Below are 20,216 nucleotides of genomic sequence, written 5' to 3' on the forward strand. Positions count from 1 at the left end.
GTCCAAGAGAACTGGCTAATGATTTAGGGCAAGATCAAAGGTCTGCTTTAATGGCAGAAATGTTTGGCTGGCTGGACCCTGGTGAATCATGAGAAACAGAAGGCTTGGCAAGACTTTAGTCAAGTTGAGATCATGCAGCAGGATGAAGGCCGCTCGTTAGTGACTCCGACTGACCTTCATGAGGCTGCTTTTACAGATAAGATTCGCGAATATGTCCTTCCTCCAAAGCAATTAACGTAAAATAAAACAACTCGTTTACAGGAGTTTGCTCCTGAAAGTTAATTAAACAACTAAATGTTAGGGAGAAAGGACTGAATCAGGAGACAGGAGAATCTGGGGGGATCAAAGGGAGAAAACATCTCGGTGCCAGCGCCTACCAGGTGTCTTTGCTTATTTTTATTTAGCCACAAGTTTTGCTGATAGAGTTTTGTCTGTTCTGTGGCATTTGGAGCCCAGTTTGTCTTCCCATTGAGAAGAGAAGGGATTTCTTGCTTGCCTGTCCTTTAATTATGGAAGGTGCTTTTGGCTGTTTTATCCAAGTCAGACTTTTATCTGAGTCAGACTGAGTCCCACGGTGGTTATACAGTGGTACCTCGGGTTACATACGCTTCAGGTTACAGACTCCGCTAACCCAGAAATAGTGCTTCAGGTTAAGAACTTTGCTTCAGGATGAGAACAGAAATCGTGCTCTGGCGGCACGGCGGCAGCGGGAGGCCCCATTAGCCCCATCAGGTTAAGAACAATTTCAGGTTAAGTACGGACCTCCAGAATGAATTAAGTACTTAACTTGAGGTACCACTGTATTCCAGCTCCAGGGTCAGAGGCTGTCTGCCTACAATCACAAGCTGGGAGAGTACTACTGCATTCAGCTTCTCCTTGTGGACTTTCCCCTTGGAGCATCTGGCTGGCCACTGGGTGAGAACAACCCAGCGGCTGCAGGGCTTTTCTGGTACAGTTCAGTGCTGACGCTCGACTCACCCGTGCCTTCAGCTGGATGACTTCCTTGTCCTTCTGCTGCCTCCACTGCTTAAACTTCTCAGAGTCCTCTTTCATTTGACGTATCAGCTGAACACGTTGACTCTTCATCGCCTGGAGGGGGGAACAAAGGAGGAGGAGGAGGAGGAAAGGCCTTGGATGAGAATCTGCCTAGCAGGTGTATCCAGGGCTCTCAACTCCCATTGGCCTCAGCACAGCCAAAGGTCAGGGATGACGGGAGGGGAAGTTTGACGTCTTGAGGGAACCACATTGCCTATCGCTGAAACAAACATTGAGACGCCCAGATTCTTAGAAGCCTTGAAAATTTTTGGAGCATGCAGCTCGGAGGACTTCAGGAAATCAGCTCGATTGATAAAAGCTTTTGGCACGGACTGGGGAGTTTAAATTCTCCAAATCCTTAGTTTTTTTCCACACAGCCTTGATATCTTCCCAAGAATCCCATTCAAAAATTTCTTGGGTTTTTTAGCTCTCATGACTGAAAAAGCAAGCATTCAAACTTAAAACAAGTTGCTGTTGCTTTTAAACAGTAGCTGAGAAACATAATGGCAGTCAGGGTAAGAATGAACTGCTTTCCTAAGATGATAAAAATTACACACATCCAAAGTGCCAGTTATACAGTTACAGTGTCCATCAAACATGAACCAATAAAATGCCAACCTTGTCAGCTATCCACACCACAAACCCCATTATCTTTCTTATTGTACCCTCTGAGTGTTACGTTTCCGAGCACAATTCAAAGTGTTGGTGCTGACCTTTAAAGCCCTAAATGGCCTCAAAGGCCCAGTAGACCTGAAGGAGAGTCTCCACCACCATCGTTCTGCCCGGACACTGAGGTCCAGCACCGAGGGCCTTCCGGTGGTTCCCTCAGTGCGAGAAGTGAGCTTACAGGGAACCAGGCAGAGGGCCTTCTCAGTAGCGGCACCCGCCCTGTGGAATGCCCTCCCATCAGATGTCAAGGAAATAAGAAACTATCTGACTTTTAGAAGACATCTGAAGGCAGCCCTGTTTAGGGAAGTTTTTAATGTTTGATGTTTTGTCACTTTTTTATTAGTAATAATATTCTGTTGGGAGCCATCCAGTGTGGCTGGGGAAACCCAGCCAGATGAGCAGGTATAAATAACAAATTTTATTTATTTATTTTTATTTTATTTTATTATTACTACTACTACATACCCGGATCTCCTGGTTCAGTTTGCACACTGTCTGCTCATTGGATTCTTTCATCTTCAGGAGCTTCGACTGCTCCTTCAGCTTCTTCTTCAGATCCGCCATTTCCCCTTCCAGCTCCTGAAGCCGCTTCCTGCGCCGTTCGCTGAGTCTGAAACGAACACGGCAGCCCTGCAGTCATGAAGTCAACAAGCTTCCCCTCTCAAAGCTCCTGATTAGGCGCCTCTTACTTTGCTTGGCTGACATCCTTTTTCGTCATATGAATGCCAAGGACCAGGTCTTCTTTTTCCTTCTGCAGTTTGGCCACCTCCATTTCCAGGTCCTTGATGCTGGTCTTGATTTAAACACATACACATACATTTTTTCAGCACCCCACTAAAAGCACCCCCCCCCCTCCGGCTACAGCCGTTTCTTTCCAACAGGCCACATCTCCACTTAAGAAAAGGAGAGGCTGCCCTCCTGTGGCTTGCTAGGCACCCAGTCAAGCAGCCCACTGTGTGTATAGATGCTCACTCCCTCCTGGTCAGCTGCTGTTACCTGGTATTGGCATTGTATGGGCTCCAGCTGGCTGTCGTTCTGAGACATCTTCCTTGCCAAGGCCTCCTTCAGAGCCAGGGCTTTGTTGAGCTCGAGCAACTCTTTGGACATCTGAGCTTGGTGGAGAGCATGCCGAGTGGCGTACTCATCAGAGGACCCTTGAGCATCCAGGTCACCTTCTGACACCTAGGGGGGAGAGGCAAAAGTTTAACTAACATCTGAACTTTTTTAAAAAATGTCTTGTGTGCTTTTCCTTTCTACAATCTTATGTGCATACCAATTAGAGAGCTAACTGATTAAGTGGTCTCTAAAATCTTCTAAATATGGAACAACTGATTGGTTCAAAATTGGGAAAGGAGTACGACAAGGCTGTATATTGTCTCCCTGCTTATTTAACTTATATACAGAATTCATCATGCGAAAGGCTGGGCTGGATGAATCCCAAGCCGGAATTAAGATTGCCAGAAGAAATATCAACAACCTCAGATATGCAGATGACACAATCTTGATGACAGAAAGTGAGGAGGAATTAAAGAACCTTTTAATGAGGGTGAAAGAGGAGAGTGCAAAATATGGTCTGAAGCTCAACATCAAAAAAACGAAGATCATGGCCACTGGTCCCATCACCTCCTGGCAAATAGAAGGGGAAGAAATGGAGGCAGTGAGAGATTTTACTTTCTTGGGCTCCATGATCACTGCAGATGGTGACAGCAGTCACGAAATTAAAAGACGCCTTCTTCTTGGGAGGAAAGCAATGACAAACCTAGACAGCATCTTAAAAAGCAGAGACATCACCTTGCCGACAAAGGTCCGTATAGTTAAAGCTATGGTTTTCCCAGTAGTGATGTATGGAATTGAGAGCTGGACCATAAAGAAGGCTGATCGCCAAAGAATTGATGCTTTTGAATTCTGGTGTTGGAGGAGACTCTTGAGAGTCCCATGGACTGCAAGAAGATCAAACCTCTCCATTCTGAAGAAAATCAGCCCTGAGTGCTCACTGGAAGGACAGATCCTGAAGCTGAGGCTCCAATACTTTGGCCACCTCATGAGAAGACAAGACTCCCTGGAAAAGACCCTGATGTTGGGAAAGATTGAGGGCACAAGGAGAAGGGGACGACAGAGGACAAGATGGTTTGACAGTGTTCTCGAAGCTACCAGCATGAGTTTGATCAAACTGCGGGAGGCAGTGGAAGACAGGAGTGCCTGGCGTGCTCTGGTCCAGGGGGTCACGAAGAGGCGGACACGACTAAACAACAACAACAACAACAACAAAATAATCTTCTAAATAAAGGTGTTGCTTCCATCAGTCCCTTATTGTAGCTGGGGTCCTGTTGCCAAGAAACTGCTAGCCATGCACTGAAAAGTACACACAGGATTCGCATCAAGTCAGGAGGCCTCTTACTTACAGCGCTGGAGTCTTGATCAGATGTGTCCATGTCCGTAACGCCAGCAGGGGTTTCACTCTGCGGAGAACACACAAGGTTTGCCTGGCGCCACAAGACAGTCCTATGGTCTGCCAAATGCTCTGTGCAGTTCAGAATGTTACATGCTGCAGACACCAGCAAGATCTCACCCCAAACAAAAAGGCGCTGCTTGGTCTACTTTTGAACTTCTCCAGAAGCCACTGACACAGAATGTCTTGAATGCTTCTTGCTTATTCCCCAAACTGGGAAATGCAGCAGAAGCAGCGGGTTCCATCAACCATGAAACGTCCTCGTGTCCCCAAGGGGATCCTTACCAGAAACTGGGCGATTACTTGCTGCAGGTGGCGCATTAGTTCCACGTGCTCTTTCAGTTCTTGATCCTCCAGAGCCTCCAGCAGCTTCTGTAGGTCGAGTTTCAACCTGAAATCCAGTCACACAAGAACTTACGCACAAGTCGGTGTTAGTTTTATGCCATGCAGATGCTTGATTGAATAGACTCATCCTGCTCTAACTGACCTACACGTGGATTATTTATTCCTCCTCATAATACAACACCCGTTTTTACTTTTGCTGCCCATCTTCATGCCCAAAAGTGCCCTTTCAACGCAGCCCACCAGTCTCACTTCCTGTATTTTAGACGTAGCAAGCCCCATGAGCAATCGGTCTGCATGTTGAACAGCTAAGATTGTACACAGAGAACAACTACTTACGCATCATGTTTCTGGAGCTCTTCCACCTTTGTGCTGATCTTTTCGTTCTGCTGCTCCGTCTGCAGAAAGTGGGAAGCAGGTTGTGCATCATGGGATAAAGGGACCCCTGACAGTTAATTCCAGTCGCGAACGACTCTGGGGTTGCGGCGCTCATCTTGCTTTATTGGCCAAGGGAGCCGGCGTACAGCTTCCGGGTCATATGGCCAGCATGACTAAGCCGCTTCTGGCGAACCAAAGCAGCGCACGGAAACGCCGTTTACCTTCCCGCCGGAGCGGTGCCTATTTATCTACTTGCACTTTGACGTGCTTTCGAACTGCTAGGTGGGAAGGAGCAGGGACCAAGCAACGGGAGCTCACCCCGTGGCGGGGATTCGAACAACCGAACTTCTGATCGGCAAGTCCTAGGCTCTGTGGTTTAACCCACAGCGCCACCCGCGTCCCTGCACCATGGGATAGTTTTGAATTAAACCAAAGGATGTGACTACAACCCTATCATCCTCTACCACTAGCAATGCTGGCAGGGCATGATGGGAGTTGGGAGTCGAGAAACTTCTGGAGGGCACCAGGTTGAAAATGGCTGGCTTAGGAGGTGATGGCCAGGTGGCGTATTTGGCCCCAGGTGGTTGCAGTTCAGAGTTGGGCACAGTCAACTAAATCTATAATTATTTAGTTTGTTGCATTTGTATCCCATTTTTTTCTCCAAGGAGCTCAAGGTGGCATACGTGGTTCTGCCCTCATTTAATCCCCCAAAACAGGCCTGTAAGGTAGATTTGGCTGAGAGGCAGTGGCTGGCTCCCAAGGTCACCCATTGAACTTCATGGCTGAGTGAGGATTTGAACCTTGGTCTCCCAGGTCCTAATCTGACACTCTAAGCCAGGCTTTCTCAAACTTGGCCTACAGGTGTTTTTGGCCTACAACTCCCATGATCCCTAGCTAACAGGACCAGTGGTTAGGGATGATGGGAATTGTAGTCTCAAAACATCTGGAGGGCCGAGTTTGGGGAAGCCTGCTCCAACCACTACACCACACTGACTTAAGCAGTAACACGTATGGGTCTAACTCTGAGTAGATCTCACGTTACGATATGTTCCAATGAGTACAGGCAGCGACCATTTTAGGCATGTGCAAATGGACCCAAAGAGGGAAGAACGGGGGCCAGGAATGGAACCCCCACACAAAATGGTCGTCATCTGTACAGTGGTCCTTCTGGTCAAGTACTTAATTCGTTCCGGAGGTCAGTTCTTAACCTGAAACTGTTCTTAACCTGAAGCACCACTTTAGCTAATGGGGCCTCCTGCTGCCACCGGAGAATTTCTGTTCTCATCCTGAAGCAAAGTTCTTAACCCAAGGTACTACTTCTGGGTTAGCAGTCTGTAACCTGAAGCGTATGTAACCCGAGGTACCACTGTACATAAAAACCAGCCAGGAATTTCAATAATTGCTCCCACCACTGCATTTAAAAAATAATAATTCCTAAACACTTAAATGAAGTCACAAGACTGCATTTCTGGCAACAGAATAGCCCTCTTTCTGAACTCACTGATGGGAAGGCATGCCTATGCCACAAAAAGGTGTCACCGCCACCAGCCCCCACCCCACCCCCAATATCTGAGGCCTTACCACAATGATTCTTTCCAGCATCTGGGCAAGCTGGCCTGCTGCTTCACTGAGGCCGCGGCTTAGTTTTTCATTTTCCTCCGCGAGGGAGTGATTTTTCTCCATCAGAGATTGCAGGTTTTCCGAGGGCTCACCACTGGAAGTTTAAGCAGGAAGCATTTATTTATTTAACGGAATTCATATACCGCTCAGTTGTAATAAAGCCTCTAAGTGGTTTATTGGCTAGTCATCTGCCTGCAGCCAGCACACTTCCTTAAAGTTTATCTCATTCAAGAAGGGAAAAAAAGAGCCCATATTCCTGGAAGGGTGAGTTAAAAGTAAACCCAAGGAAGGACAAGGCTACACTGCTAGAAAAAGTATCTTAAATATGAGTTAAAGATTATTTCATGTCACAGAAGAACACACTAGAAGTTTTCTCCTCCATTATTCTCAAAACTGCAGAATAACCCCCTTCCAGGCAGTGCACAGTATCTTCAGAGAGTGGGCTCTGCCCAGGCTTTAGACACACCTGGAAAGAAACATCTCTCTGCTTTCCATGCATTTCCAAATCAAAGCAGCGCAGCTGCAGGCATTTTCTATATTAACTGTTTGCTTAAAACTTTTCTATGCCTTCAGGCTTACGCAGAACATTAAGAAAAACACTTTCTGTAACCGTTAGCTTGTGGTGTTCAATTTTAAATCTTTGTGTCGCTTTTATTGCGCGCGCGCACGCGCACACACACACACACACACACACATATAAGCTGTAAGCTGCTTTGAATTTTTTAATGAAATTGCAGTATAGATGTATTTTTCTATAGGAAACAAACAAAAGGCAATCCCCTTGTTCCCAGCCCCAAACTGGAAGGGAGCTGAGATTCTAGCCCCCAGATTTGCACTGGGACTTGAAAGCGTTTCTGGTGCCTCTAAATGGCACAATGAGGTCAGAGGAATGAAACACACACACCCTGCCTAATCCTACCTGCTCAGACGGGCAGGATGTTAGACAAGTGCAAATTTGGGTTGGCTAACTAAGACAGTCCTTTTCATGTAGTTCTGTGGGTACAGCATTGTGTGTTTTCTATGAAAGAGAGGGAGCCTTGCATGGAAAATGGACTACTCCAATCACCCCAATAGGACAGCATCAAGTGCAGGTAAATAAAACAAAGAAGAAAAAGAAAAAAGTATGGGCCAACTTACAAGGAGCCACAGAAGAGGGAAGGCTTGCAGTGGCTCAGGAAGAGCAGGTTTTCAGGCATGTTTTTAGAGAATGGGGTTTTGACAGAAAGCAAGATGCAAAGCAGGCTTGAAGCAAGAGGAAGAATAAGAGGAGCTTGAGAAAGACAGAAAAAGCAGCAGCACCAGACCTGGATTTGTATCCAGAATTCTGTTAATTAGATTTGTATGCTTAAGAAGGAGTGACACATCCTGCAGTCAAAAAATTCAAAGTCAAGCAGCATTTGGATGTTTAGTCTTGGCAACGTATTAACTTTCAACGCTCTTTTAAATAGGGCAGCAGTTTTCCAAGTGCATCTCATCAATTCAAGCCTTGAGGCCAGACAAAGCTTTGCCAATTATGTTTGCAGAGATCTCTGCACCAGTGCCTTCGTTGGTCAGGTCTGCAGTAATGAACGTTTATGAAAAAGTACAGGCTGCCTTTAGCACTGAAGAGTGAGTGTCACATGTGTTGTTGGCCAGCAGTCCTCACCCAATAGACACAGGAAGGGTCCCTCCATGAGCCTGCAGCAGTAAGACCTGCAGCTGTTGAACCTGAAGGAGAGAAAAGTGTTACTTTTAACTGTTTCTTACCCATCAGAAAATTTAGCCTGTGGTTCTGTGGCAGCTCTTTCAAGTAAGCATCAACACTGGCCTGCATCTTCGGCTCACAACCCCACCACCACCCACATCTCTGGAGCCAACTCCTCTGCCGCCCCTCCAAATCTAGTAGCCCACAGACACACCTGCAGCTTTAGCCGGCCGATCTCTGCTGCCTGAGGGTCAATATTCACTACCGGCTTGTTCTTAATTTTTCTGGCCCTATCAGCATATCGAAGGGTATTCAAAGTCTCCTCGAGGTTCGAATCTGCTGGGCTCACACAGGCCACCATCAAGGTGTGGCTATTGCCTCCCAAGGAATCTGAAGGGAGAAAAATAGGGCGACTGTTTAGGTAAAAAAAACCCACCACTTTGGGGAGATGAAAGGTTTCCAGAGGCACAAGATGATTCCCTGGACTTTTTGGCTCCCACTCTTACCTTGCAAAAGGCGTGTTAACTTAGAGTCCCTATAAGGGACAAAATTGCCCTTCTTGCTTTCCTCTCCAAGAGCACTGATGACATTCCCCAGGCAGAGGAGTCCTTTGTTGATGTTGATCCCTAAACATGCAAACACGCAAAAGGGGGAAGAGATGGAGAGCCGAGATCAACACCTTTAGAAATGTAGAGTTCAAAGGAACCGTTCCGGAACCATATTGTCAAGCTTATTTACTGTCAAATACTTGACACTGAAAACCCAAAATTAGGGATAATTTTCCGAATTGAGCAATCCTAGACTATACATATATAGCTCCTTTATCTGAATGGACAGCATTAGGATCAAAATATATTAAAACCCAGGATTCTCTTGAATCAATCTTGTCAGTTAGAAAGTTATGGAACATAATGGCTAATAAAAAATTATTTGACCAATTCTTCAATGCTAAACTGACTCTGTGTGGAAATCCTACTCTAACAACCGTGGAAAAATGGTTGTATGGGGCAATTGCATGGATGTGGGTATATTGACTCTAAACCAATTAATAGACGAGGATGACAAATTTTATGCATATGCTATATTTTTGTTCACGGATTTACCCAGCTGGATAAATGTGTATTTACCATTATTGACCACTAATTAGACTTTTCATCTTGCTTTAAATGTATTGTTTTTGTGCTCTTAGCTGTTTTTAATTATCTTATGTGTAAATTGCCTTGAGATGGTAGTTTAGAGAATGAAGAAGAAGAAGGAGGAGGAGAAGAAGAAGAAGAAGAAGAAGAAGAGGGCCATATAAACCATTGATCTTAAATTAGGCAGGCCTGAACAGCTATTTCTAAAAACAAGGTGTATTCCCCTTTGAAGCGAGGATTTCTAACACAGAACAGATCACAATCCTTAAAAACTCTACCACCATGGGGACAAACTTACCATGCCATCAGAAATTTTTACCACTCACCTTCCCGAAGTCGATCACCTTCTGCTTTGGTCTTCTTTTGCCTTTCTGAACCAGCAAGGTCTACGAGGTGCAGCTTGGAACAAAAACTGGTGTTCCTAAGCCAGAAGTAGGAGCATTTCACTCACACAGCAATGAACAGAAAACCCAGAGGCTGTAACAAGAATCCAGCTTTCCCCAACCTGCTGCCCTCCAGATGTTTTGGGCTAAAGCTCCCATCAGCCCCAGCCAGCACAGCTGCTGCAGTCCAAAGCATCTGGTAGGCACTAGGTTGGGGAATCGAAGAATCATAAAACTGTAGAGTCGGAAGGGACCCGACTCTAGTCCAACCCCCTTGGAATGCAGGAATCTCAGCTAGCTCACACATGACAGATCACCATGCAACCACTGCTTAAAAACCTCCAAGGAGAGTCCACCACCTCTAGTAAGAGTCTGTTCCACTGTCAAACAGTTCTTCCTGATGTTTAGTCTGAATCTCCTTTCTTGTAATCTGAAGCCATTCCTGAAGGTTTTATCCTCCAGGAAGAGAAAGCAAGTTTGCTCCATCCTCCTGTGACATAGTCATTTGATAGGCACCATTTCGAATACGCCAAGAGCTCTCCTTAATCAGTTATCAACTTCCACTTTTTCTGCCCTCTCATTGTCTTGAAGCAAGGCACCCTCCCTTAAGCACAGTCTCAAGCTGCTAAAACACACACTCACGGGCAGCAAAACCCAAACCTTCCTTCAATGGACCTTGCTTTTAAGAGAACAGGTTGTCTGAACGCCTTTGCTTACGTGTCACTCTTGCTTTTCTGTTCAATGGTCATGGTGAAGATGGCGTGAGAGCGTGATGACTGGGTGTTCATGGCCGTGGCAGCCACCGTTCGGGAGTTGTTCCCCTGCTCCAGGCACAGGGTGGTCTCTTGAGCAGAATGCACCACGTGCTCAGTGAGCCCCACAATCTGTATCAAGAGAGAAAATGGGGAGGAATTTTTTTTTTTGCCTCTCTTCGCTTCATCAACAGCACCTTTCTTTAAAAATCCTACCAAGCTTTCGTTACGGGTGTTTTCTGTGTCCAGACGTAATCGGGACCACCTGGGGCAATCAGAGCACTGCTAGTCTGTGTTCAAGCTCCCAAAAGCGATGCTTCACCCTAGCCATCCTCTTTTATGGGACTTCATAGGCTAAATTAGCTGTTTGGCATGCCCGGCAATGTAGGGAGTAGGAGGACAGATCCCTTCTCTTTGGGAAAAAGAGCAAGGGCAGGTCATTGGCCTGACTTGAAAAGGAAGGTTCGGTCTCCTGCATCTCCAGATAGGACTGGAAAGGCCCTGTTTGAGGCCCTGACTAGTAAGTGTACAGGTGACTCCCCACTGCGTGCAAACATGAAATCACATAAAATGGGGAGCGCCCTTGCTCAGGAGGAGACCCTCCACAGAGCCCGAAGACGACCTCTTCAGGCTCTGGAGAGGGTCTCCTCATGAGCCAGAGGGTTGTTGAGGCTGCTTAGCTGACACACAGTAAAGCTAAAAGTTAAATTGAATGGTTATTTCAATCAGATCTCTCCCCCTCTCCAACAAAAAAGCTTTCACGTGTCTGCCACAGAACAAGGCAGGATCTATTTGACACTACCAGCCTTGCCTCTATGACATGCTGTACCCTGTTCTATAAAAATAACAAATCCTGGCAGGGACTCCACCTTTATGCCTTCCTTGGGGTCTTCACGGATGCTGATTTGAGCTGTCCGCTCTTTGGCTGGTGCCAAGAGGTCCAGGATGTCTTCATTATAGATCTAAGGAAGAGAAGGTAGCAGATTGGAAGAGGTTTGACACATCTCAAAAGCCAAACACATTAGAATTGCCACAACTTTTGTATTCCTGCCCTAAACCCCTTGGAAGTCACAGCTTTGCAAGGGAACCCGGAAGGGCCTCGGTCCAGTATACCTGAAGGAGCGTCTCCACCTCCATCGTTCTGCTCGGACACTGAGGTCCAGTGCCGAGGGCCTTCTGGCGGTTCTCTCGCTGCGAGAAGCCAAGTTACAGGGAACCAGGCACAGGGCTTTCTCGGTAGTGGCACCCACCCTGTGGAACGCCCTCCCACCAGATTTCAAAGCGAAAAATAACTACCAAACTTTTAGAAGACATCTGAAGGTAGCCCTGTTTAGGGAAGCTTTTAATGTTTAATAGGTTATTGTATTTTAGTGTTTTGTTGGAAACTGCCCAGAGGGGCTGGGGAAACCCAGCCAGATGGGCGGGGTATAAATAATAAATTATTATTGTTATTATTAATGGGAATGTTAAGCTGAACTACAATCTATAGCAAGGAGAAACTTTAATGGTTCAGCACAGCAACCCGAGCCACTTTATGGAACCACAAGCACATTTTCAGCAGCACAGTATGCTGAAACAGAGAGAAAAATTTAAACTTTCTTTAAAAAGGCCATCCAAAGGTAGGGTTGGCACATGAATCAACTGACCACTTAAACATCTGATACTACTTTAAGTCATAGAGGATAATGGCTACTAGTATGCGACAGCTGCATATTCCTGCATTGCAGGGGGTGGAATAGATGACCACCAGGGTCCCTTCCAACTCAACCATCTATGATTCTGTCTACATGCTGCTTCAACATATCAAAGGCACTGAGTCTCAGAATACCAGACACTGGGGGGAAACAGCAGAAAAAGGCCACTGCCCTCTACTCCAGCTTATGGACTTCCCAAAGGAGTCTGGTCAGGGATGTTGAACTAGACAGGCCTTTGGGCTTATGATCACAATCAGCCTGTTTCTACCTTTAAAAACAGTCGTGCTATAACAGAACAACAACAAATAATAATATAAATTCTAAGTCAGTTTTGAAGTGCAGGCTGACCATGGCATTAGAAGATAAAAGCCAAACAGAAAAACTGTTCGTGGAACCACTTAGTTAACAAATCTTACGTAACATTGATAATACTTCATATTTTTTATTTAAAAAAGCTGTTCACTTCATTGGGCATGACTTAGCTGGCCATCACGCAGAGTAGACCCACTGAAATCAATGGATTTAACAGTTTAAACTAGTTTGCTGTAGTAATTCGCAGATATCAAGCCTGTTGATGATTAAAGGACTGTCTTTTGTTGTTGTTTTCAATAAAGGTAATGCTTTAGAAAATGCTTGTCCAATCAATCTTTGCCCATCCCTGCCCAGAGGCATTTGATCCCAACCTCAATGAAATTCTTAAGTAATTTTGGCCCTGAGGTTTGGATTTCAAGGTGAGGGAGAAGCAGATTTTTGGCCCTACACTGCGACTGCTCTTAAAACTACAAAAATATTGACAGCATAGATGGCTTTTACCTCCAAATAAGAGACTTTCAGGAAGAACTGCCACCCCGTCCTCTCTTTCATTTCTTGGAAGAGAAGCTTTATTGCCCGAGGGATGATTCCGACAGTGGGATCGTTCTCTTTGTCAGCTGTGTAGGCACCTCCCATGGAGTATGTTTTTCCGGATCCCGTCTGGCCATAGGCTAAAACCGTGGCATTATATCCTGTGGAATTAAGAATGCAAAAAGTGATGGTCATTTCCAGGACAACAACTGCCCCTTAATAGTATTTCATGTGTTGACATCAGCAAGGACAAGAATCAGACTGGAGCAAGTTGAATATATCTCAATCCCTAGGCAGCCTAATCAGCCTGCATCAGGGTGGATAAAAATCAATGATTAAAATAAATAAATAAATAAATAAATCAGCTTGTTTTATTTAAATTGGATTTTTAAAATAAAATGCTTTTGGAAGAAAAAAAAAATTCTAAAGAGAGTTTTCTATTTACGTTACATTACAGTCCAAAGGCTATTCATCAGGAAATAAGGCTTTGTTTTAAGTTTTTCATGTTTGCTAAAACTCAGTCTGTTTAAAAACAACAACAAAACGTTTAACCACATCAGTTAAACATGGATACATATGCTATAATGTTATTACTTCAGTTAAATAAATTGTTTAAATTGTTATTAAGTGATTTTTTTCCTTCCAATAAAGTACAGCAGAAAAGTTGTCCAAATATAAAGTTAACTTCTTAAACCTCAGAATAATTTCTTAATTATTTCTAATAGTATAACCAAATCAGTAATTTTTGATATAACTATAAAAACTACTCTGAAAATTCATTATTCCAAAAACAAAACCCTTCCTCTGGTTGTATATATTAAGATGACACCAGCAAGAATGAGTCTTTCTGTAAAAAAAATGATTTAAATCAAGTCTTACTGACCAGTGATTTAAATCGATTTGATTTAAATAAAATCCACCCTGACCTCCATATTACTGAAACTCAAGTGCCAGCACGTTTTCCAGCTGCCGTTCAGCTAATTTATGATTTTATTATCTTACTTACAACTTGTAGGGAAGAAAGTCTCTTTATTTTTCATACTGTTTTACACACACACACACAAAAAAAAAACCTAAATTGTGATCTTCACGGGTCCCAGGTGCTGAAGGCAGATGGAGCGGTCTCATTGCAGATACTAAGTAGGTTTGGCTCAGTGCCTGGATGGGATCCAGACTAAGAACAACCTATGGGGTGCTACCTCAAGTTGGGCATGTCAGTGAGGCTTGGCCAATGTGGGCAAATTAGGCTTGTGGGACAGAAATCCACCCCCCACCCCCCGGATTTGAGCTTGCAGTGCCAGCAGTCTCACATGCTGCACGCAATACATTCCAGTAAAGCAAGATGCCACTTCCAATTAACCACTACCTGTCCTCCAGGGCACCAGGCCACTTCCTACTGAACATGATCCCAACATGTTCCATCTCAACAGCTCTCACCTTTGAAGATGCCCATTAAAAGGGGAGAAATACAGGCGTTGAACACCTCCTCTTGCTCAGTGGATGGGTCGAAGACATAATCGTACGTGAATGCTTTGTCATTACCTAGAACCACCTGTGAGGAAGGAAGAGAAGTAGTGAGAGCTACGGTTTTGCCTCTTAGCAAAATCAGCTCTTGAGGATTTGAGAACTGGTCCCATTTATAGCGGAGTGAATCTCCTCCTGCCTCTCCAAGGCTAGCTATATGAGAGGCGTTCATTAAAATTTCCCCTGACATACCGTATTTTTCTCTCTATAAGACGCACCAGACCACAAGACGCAACTAGTTTTTGGAGGAGGAAAACAAGAAAAAAAATATTCTGAATCTCAGAAGGCAGAACAGCAAGAGGGATCGCTGCGCAGTGAAAGCAGCAATCCCTCTTGCTGTTCTGGCTTCTGGGATAGCTGTGCAGCCTGCATTCACTCCATAAGACCCATACACATTTCCCCTTACTTTTTAGGAGGGAAAAAGTGAGTCTTATAGAGCAAAAAATACGGTACTTCCCATGGACTGAGAGAAACAAAACTGGGCCTTAGTCCTTCTCTACATAGCTAACAGCAAGAGTCAAACACTTCTCCCATCGCTTTATGCAGCTGTGGAGACCTTGCCTGTAGAAGTCGGCAGGTTGCATCAGAAGCTACAACTTGACTTCAGAAATCAGCATTTCATCGTCTGGAAAAAGCTTGCCCTTCAAAAATAACTTCATGGCTGGAAAGAGGTGGAAGTCCAATGGTGTGAGGTCGGGAGAATAGGGTGGGTGAGGAAGGATTTCATAGCCACAGGACCATGTTTCTGTCTGAGCAACATGCGAGTTATGAACCGGGGCGTTATCCTGCAGGAGGCGGACACCTTTGGTCAGCATACGCCTCTCGATTTTGATGGCTTTCTGCAATTTTTGCAGCAGTGAAGCGTCGTATGTCCTGGTAATTGTGGTACACTTTGCCAGGAAATCCATCATCACTACTGCGCTCTGGTCCCAAAAGACCGTGAGCATGACCTTGCCTGCTGACAGTTGGACACATGACTTCTTTGGAGGTGGTGAGGCAGAGTGCTTCCATTGTCTGGACTGGGATTTAGTCTCTGGGTCATAATGATGGACCCATGTTTCGTCCTGAGTAATTAGTCTGGTGAAGGTCATCATGGTTTTTGTGACACACAGCCAAAAGAGCCAGTGAGCATGTGACTGGTTCCTGTTTCTGGAAAGGCGTCAGCAGCCAGGAACCCACCATACGGACTCCTTTCCCATGTGCAAATGGTGATGGATTATTTTTTTCTACAGAGCCCACACTGATCTTGACATCTGCAGCTAGTTGGCAAACGGTTATGCAGCAATCCTCCAAAATGGCGGCCTGCACTTGTTGGATAGCAGACTGACATCCACTGACATTAATAGCAGACTGTGGCTGCCCAGGAATGGGAGCCATTCCACCGGTCTGACCACATTTGAACTGACGATGCCAGTGGAGGCTTGACTATGTCATACATGGGGACATCCTCCCCATAAGTCCCTTTCATCTCATCAAACATCTCTCGTGGTGTGTGCCCTTTCAAGTAAAGGAACCTGATGACTGCTCTGCATTCAACTGGTTCCATTATCAGACGTTACTCCACGTTAGCACAGGTAACAGAGAAACTGTTAGGAGTTCAGAGCGACAAAGTACCATGTTACCAATGGAGAGATGTATCATTGTACACGTGCAATTTCACCCTCCTACAAAAACCGGAAGTGGGTCAGGGGAAATCTTTCACGAACGACCCTCGCATCATTTTAGAGCAGATGAAACACACACACAGAGAAACTCTCCAAATCTTTCCTCACCTGCTGTTCTCCAGGGACAAAAGACAAACACATCTGACAGCCCTCGGCAAGTTCCTTGGGAACAAGGGGGCGGCACCTTAGTGCCACCCGGACAGGGATGACCCGGGCATCTTCCCTTGACATTTTATGTTATCTTCCTAAAAGAAATTAGAAAGTTAAAAAGCATTAGCTCACTGGGAAATACCACCAGTTTTGATTTGCGGCAAACTGCTTCTGAACCTAATGTAATATATTATTTTAACTTAGAGTTAATCATTTAAAGTCCACTTATATATGAAACTTCTCAAAATGGTTTACAATAAGAGTGAAATCTCTAACACGTACATTTAAACACAATGCTCACACATATAGCCAATAGAAAAGCAAAAAGCAGGGGGGGGGGGGCACACACCAAAATACTCAAATAAAATATTGAGTAGTACAACCAATACAACCCTGGTTCAAGAAGTCTCCACTCATGCATGAAAAGTTTTTGGGGACCTGTTATAGAATTATTAAATGGCAGTAGAGTAGTACCTCGGTTTAAGAATGATTTGGTTTACAAAGTCCCCAAAACCAGAAATAGCGTCTTGGTTTGAGAACTTTATGTCGGTCCAAGACCGGAATCCGAATGGTGGAAGGGCACCAGCGGTGGGAGGCCTCATTAGAGAAAGCGTGCCTTGGTTTAAGAATGGTTTCGATTCGATAATGGACTTCCGGAACAGATTAAGTTCGTAAACCAAGGTTTCACTGTAGTATAATAGTAACAATAATTTATTATTTATACCCTGCCCATCTGGCTGGGTTTCCCCAGCCACTCTGGGCGGCTTCCAACAAAATATTAAAATACAATAATACATCAAATATTAAAAGCTTCCCTAAACAGGGCTGCCTTCAGATAAGTCAGATAGTTGTTTAATTCTTTGACATCTGATGGGAGGGTGTTCCACAGAGCAGGCGCCACCACCGAGAAGGCCCTCGGAGCTGGACCTCCGTGTCCGGGCTGAACAATGGTAGGTTTGGAAGGGACCTCTGAGGGTCATCTAGCCCAGCCCACTGCAATGCAGGAATCTCAACTAAAGCATCCACAGCAGGTGGACATCCAACTACTGCTTAAAAGGAGAGTCAGTAGAAGTGCTCAACTCCAACCGCCCCCTCCATGCACAACCCAGGCTTGAAGCTCACTTAGAGGACATCACAGGGGGAGGGGAGCAGGACAGCCGCCAAAGCCTCCCTCGCAGGGTTGTTGTGCCACAGAAATGCCCAACCCCCACTCGCTTAGTGCGAAGCTGGGGGGCGAGGAGGAGAAGTGGGGAGGGGTCTTCTCTCTCTTTGGTGATCACTCGTAGCCGAGCAAGATTGTCTTCCATAAACACGGTTTTAACAATGAATCCATAAGTGACTGTGGAGGCAAATTCTGGATCCACACGTCCTTCCACATTGGTTTCCGGGTTGGAGTCGATCATGGTGAGAGTTTGCCACGCATGCCTTCCTCTTGGCACATTTCTCCCTTGCGTCCTGAGTTCGAGTGTCTTCAAAGCCCAGGACACCTTTGGTAAAGGCTGTTCTCCAATTGGAGCGCTCGCAGTCAAGTGTTTCCCAATTGTCGGTGTTTATACCACAGTGGTACATCCGGTTATGTACTTAATTCGTTCCGGAGGTCCGTTCTTAACCTGAAACTGTTTTTAACCTGAAGCACAACTTTAGCTAATGGGGCCTCCAGCCGCCGCCCCGCGATTTCTGTTCTCATCCTGAAGCAAAGTTCTTAACCTGAAGCACTATTTCTGGGTAAGCAGAGTCTGTAACCTGAAGTGTATGTAACCCAAGGTACCACTATACAGGCCTCGGTCCAGTATACCTGAAGGAGCGTCTCCACCCCCATCATTCAGCCCGGACCCTGAGGTCCAGCTCCGAGGGCCTTCTGGCAGTTCCCTCATTGCGAGAAGTAAGATTACAGAGAACCAGGCAGAGGGCCTTCTCGGTAGTGGCGCCTGCCCTGTGGAACGCCCTCCCAGCAGATGTCAAGGCAATAAACAACTATTTTACTTTTAAAAGACAACTGAAGGCAGCCCTCTTTAGGGAAGTTTTTAACGTCTGATGCTGTATTGTTTTTAATATTCAGTTGGAGGCTGCCCAGAGTGGCTGGGGAAACCCAGCCAGATGGGCGGGGTATAAATAAGAAATTATTATTATTACAGTGGTGCCTCGCAAGACGAAATTAATTCGTTCCACAAGTTTTTTCTTCTTGCGAGTTTTTCGTCTTGCGAAGCACGGTTTCCCATAGGAATGCATTGAAAATCAATTAATGCGTTCCTATGGAGACCGCTTGCCAGGCTGGCGGTGCGGAGAAGGGCTTTTCTCCCCACCACAAGCCTTCAGGACAGGTCCGGGAACAGAGGGGAAGGCGCGCAGCGCTTCTCCTCTGTTCCCGGGGCTTGCGGTGAGAGGAGGGTTTTTCCTCCCCACCGCCAACATTCAGAACAGCATTCAGAAAACCCTCCTCCCACCGCAAGTCTTCAGGACAGCCATCCGAAGGCTGGCGCGGGGAGAAGGTCTCTCCGCCCCACTGCCAGCCTTCGGAGGAGGTCCGAGGACAGTGGGGAAGACGCGCTGCGCTTCCCCGCTGTCCTGGAGATTTCCCTATGGGCTTTCGTCTTGCGAAGGAAGCCCATAGGGAAATTCGTTTTGCGAAGCGCCTCCAAAAACGGAAAACCCTTTCGTCTAGCGGGTTTTTCATCTTGCGAGGCGTTCGTCTTGCGGGGCACCACTGTATTATAATTTTCTTAGATTTACCTTGAGACAGTCTTTCAACCTCTTGGCCTGAGCCTCCCTCGCATGGTTGTTGTGACAGCAGAAGTGCCCAAGCCCCCTGCACCTTGCGAAGATGGGGGGTGGGGAGGAGAAGCGGGTAGGGATGGCCCCCCCTAGGCCTTAGCCTCTCTCGCAGGGTTGTTTTTGAGAGGATGCGAACGGGGCCGGCGGGGGGGGGCAGAGAGGAAGGAAGAGGAAGGAGAAGCTCGCCCCAGGGGAAGAATAAAGAGGCGTCCCACGCGAACAGCCCCCCCCCCGGGGAAATTTAAAAGCAACCGTCACCCAAAGTCGCGCTTTGGGGAAGGAAAAAGGCGGGGAAGGGGGCCGAAAGGGTTAAAAGCGGGGCGGGGGGGCTTTGCACTGTCCTGGGACCTACCCGGGCCCCCCCGCCGAAAGCGACCGTTACCCTCTTCACCTCTCTCTCTCGCGCGCGGCCTTCTCCTTCTCCTGGCTGGCCGGCCCGCCAACGGCCTCGTCTCGCGGAGACACCGCCTCCGCCGCTCCTTCCCCTCAGTTTACAACGTTCAAATCCGCCGCGCCAATCCGGGCACCTCAAGGGAGGCGGGGGGAAATAATGCAGACGGACGCGCCGAGGCAGCGTGCGCGGTGACGTCAGACCACCGCCGTCGGCGCATAGACGTATGCCAGAGTGAAGAGGTGTACCTGTTGCGAAGAGTTTTCGGGTTCTCTTAGATCTGAGGTGTCGGGAGTCTCTTAGCGAATGGTAGAACTGAATGGGTTTGGTGTTTATGGAAGACAATCTTACTCGGCTACAAGTGATCGCAGAAGAAGAAGAAGAAGAAGAAGAAGAAGAAGAAGAAGAAGAAGAAGATCTTCGCTACTGTAATATCTTCGCTACTGTAATGCTTGTACCCGATCAGGGAATAAAATCTCTTGGCCGAGACTTCACAGAGTTTGTGAGTCATCTTTAAAACAACTTCTGTCATTGTCCACTTCTTCCAAGAGAGAAAGAAAACTCTTGCTAAATCATTTGAATGCAGTTTACCGAGGTCTCATCACCCAAGTATCTGCGCAGCCGGAAAGCATGATCACAGTTTAGTTTGTTTTCTGAAACCCAAATATAGATTCGTTTTTGTTTTCATGGAGCAACGTGGCCATAGATCTGTGATTCTGTGAAGCGGGTG

At 46.2% G+C, this 20,216-nt stretch overlaps 1 protein-coding gene across 2 annotated transcripts in view; it reads right to left on the minus strand.

Annotated features, from left to right (window-relative positions):
• The window catches only part of LOC310746765 (chromosome-associated kinesin KIF4-like), a 33,344-nt gene extending 13,651 nt beyond the window's left edge, over nt 1-19,693 (minus strand). Inside the window, exons 1-19 of one of the 2 annotated variants that reach the window (XM_083580802.1) lie at nt 19,191-19,604; nt 19,054-19,080; nt 16,282-16,418; nt 14,423-14,537; nt 12,956-13,146; nt 11,318-11,410; nt 10,414-10,580; nt 9,640-9,734; nt 8,684-8,803; nt 8,392-8,567; nt 8,139-8,200; nt 6,455-6,587; nt 4,835-4,893; nt 4,439-4,544; nt 4,107-4,163; nt 2,701-2,886; nt 2,394-2,497; nt 2,170-2,314; nt 979-1,089 (exon numbers count right to left, since the gene is read on the minus strand). In XM_083580802.1, coding sequence (XP_083436928.1) covers nt 979-1,089; nt 2,170-2,314; nt 2,394-2,497; nt 2,701-2,886; nt 4,107-4,163; nt 4,439-4,544; nt 4,835-4,893; nt 6,455-6,587; nt 8,139-8,200; nt 8,392-8,567; nt 8,684-8,803; nt 9,640-9,734; nt 10,414-10,580; nt 11,318-11,410; nt 12,956-13,146; nt 14,423-14,537; nt 16,282-16,404 — 2,043 coding nt within the window. In that variant the 5' untranslated portion in view covers nt 16,405-16,418; nt 19,054-19,080; nt 19,191-19,604. Of the gene's footprint in view, nt 1-978; nt 1,090-2,169; nt 2,315-2,393; nt 2,498-2,700; nt 2,887-4,106; nt 4,164-4,438; nt 4,545-4,834; nt 4,894-6,454; nt 6,588-8,138; nt 8,201-8,391; nt 8,568-8,683; nt 8,804-9,639; nt 9,735-10,413; nt 10,581-11,317; nt 11,411-12,955; nt 13,147-14,422; nt 14,538-16,281; nt 16,419-19,053; nt 19,081-19,190 lie in introns of both variants that reach the window. The other variant, XM_083580803.1, reaches the window with a different exon arrangement.
• Nucleotides 19,694-20,216: the final 523 nt, after the last annotated feature.

This window comes from Podarcis filfolensis (genome assembly GCF_964270895.1).
Source record: "Podarcis filfolensis genome assembly, chromosome: 13".
Lineage (NCBI taxonomy): Eukaryota > Metazoa > Chordata > Lepidosauria > Squamata > Lacertidae > Podarcis > Podarcis filfolensis.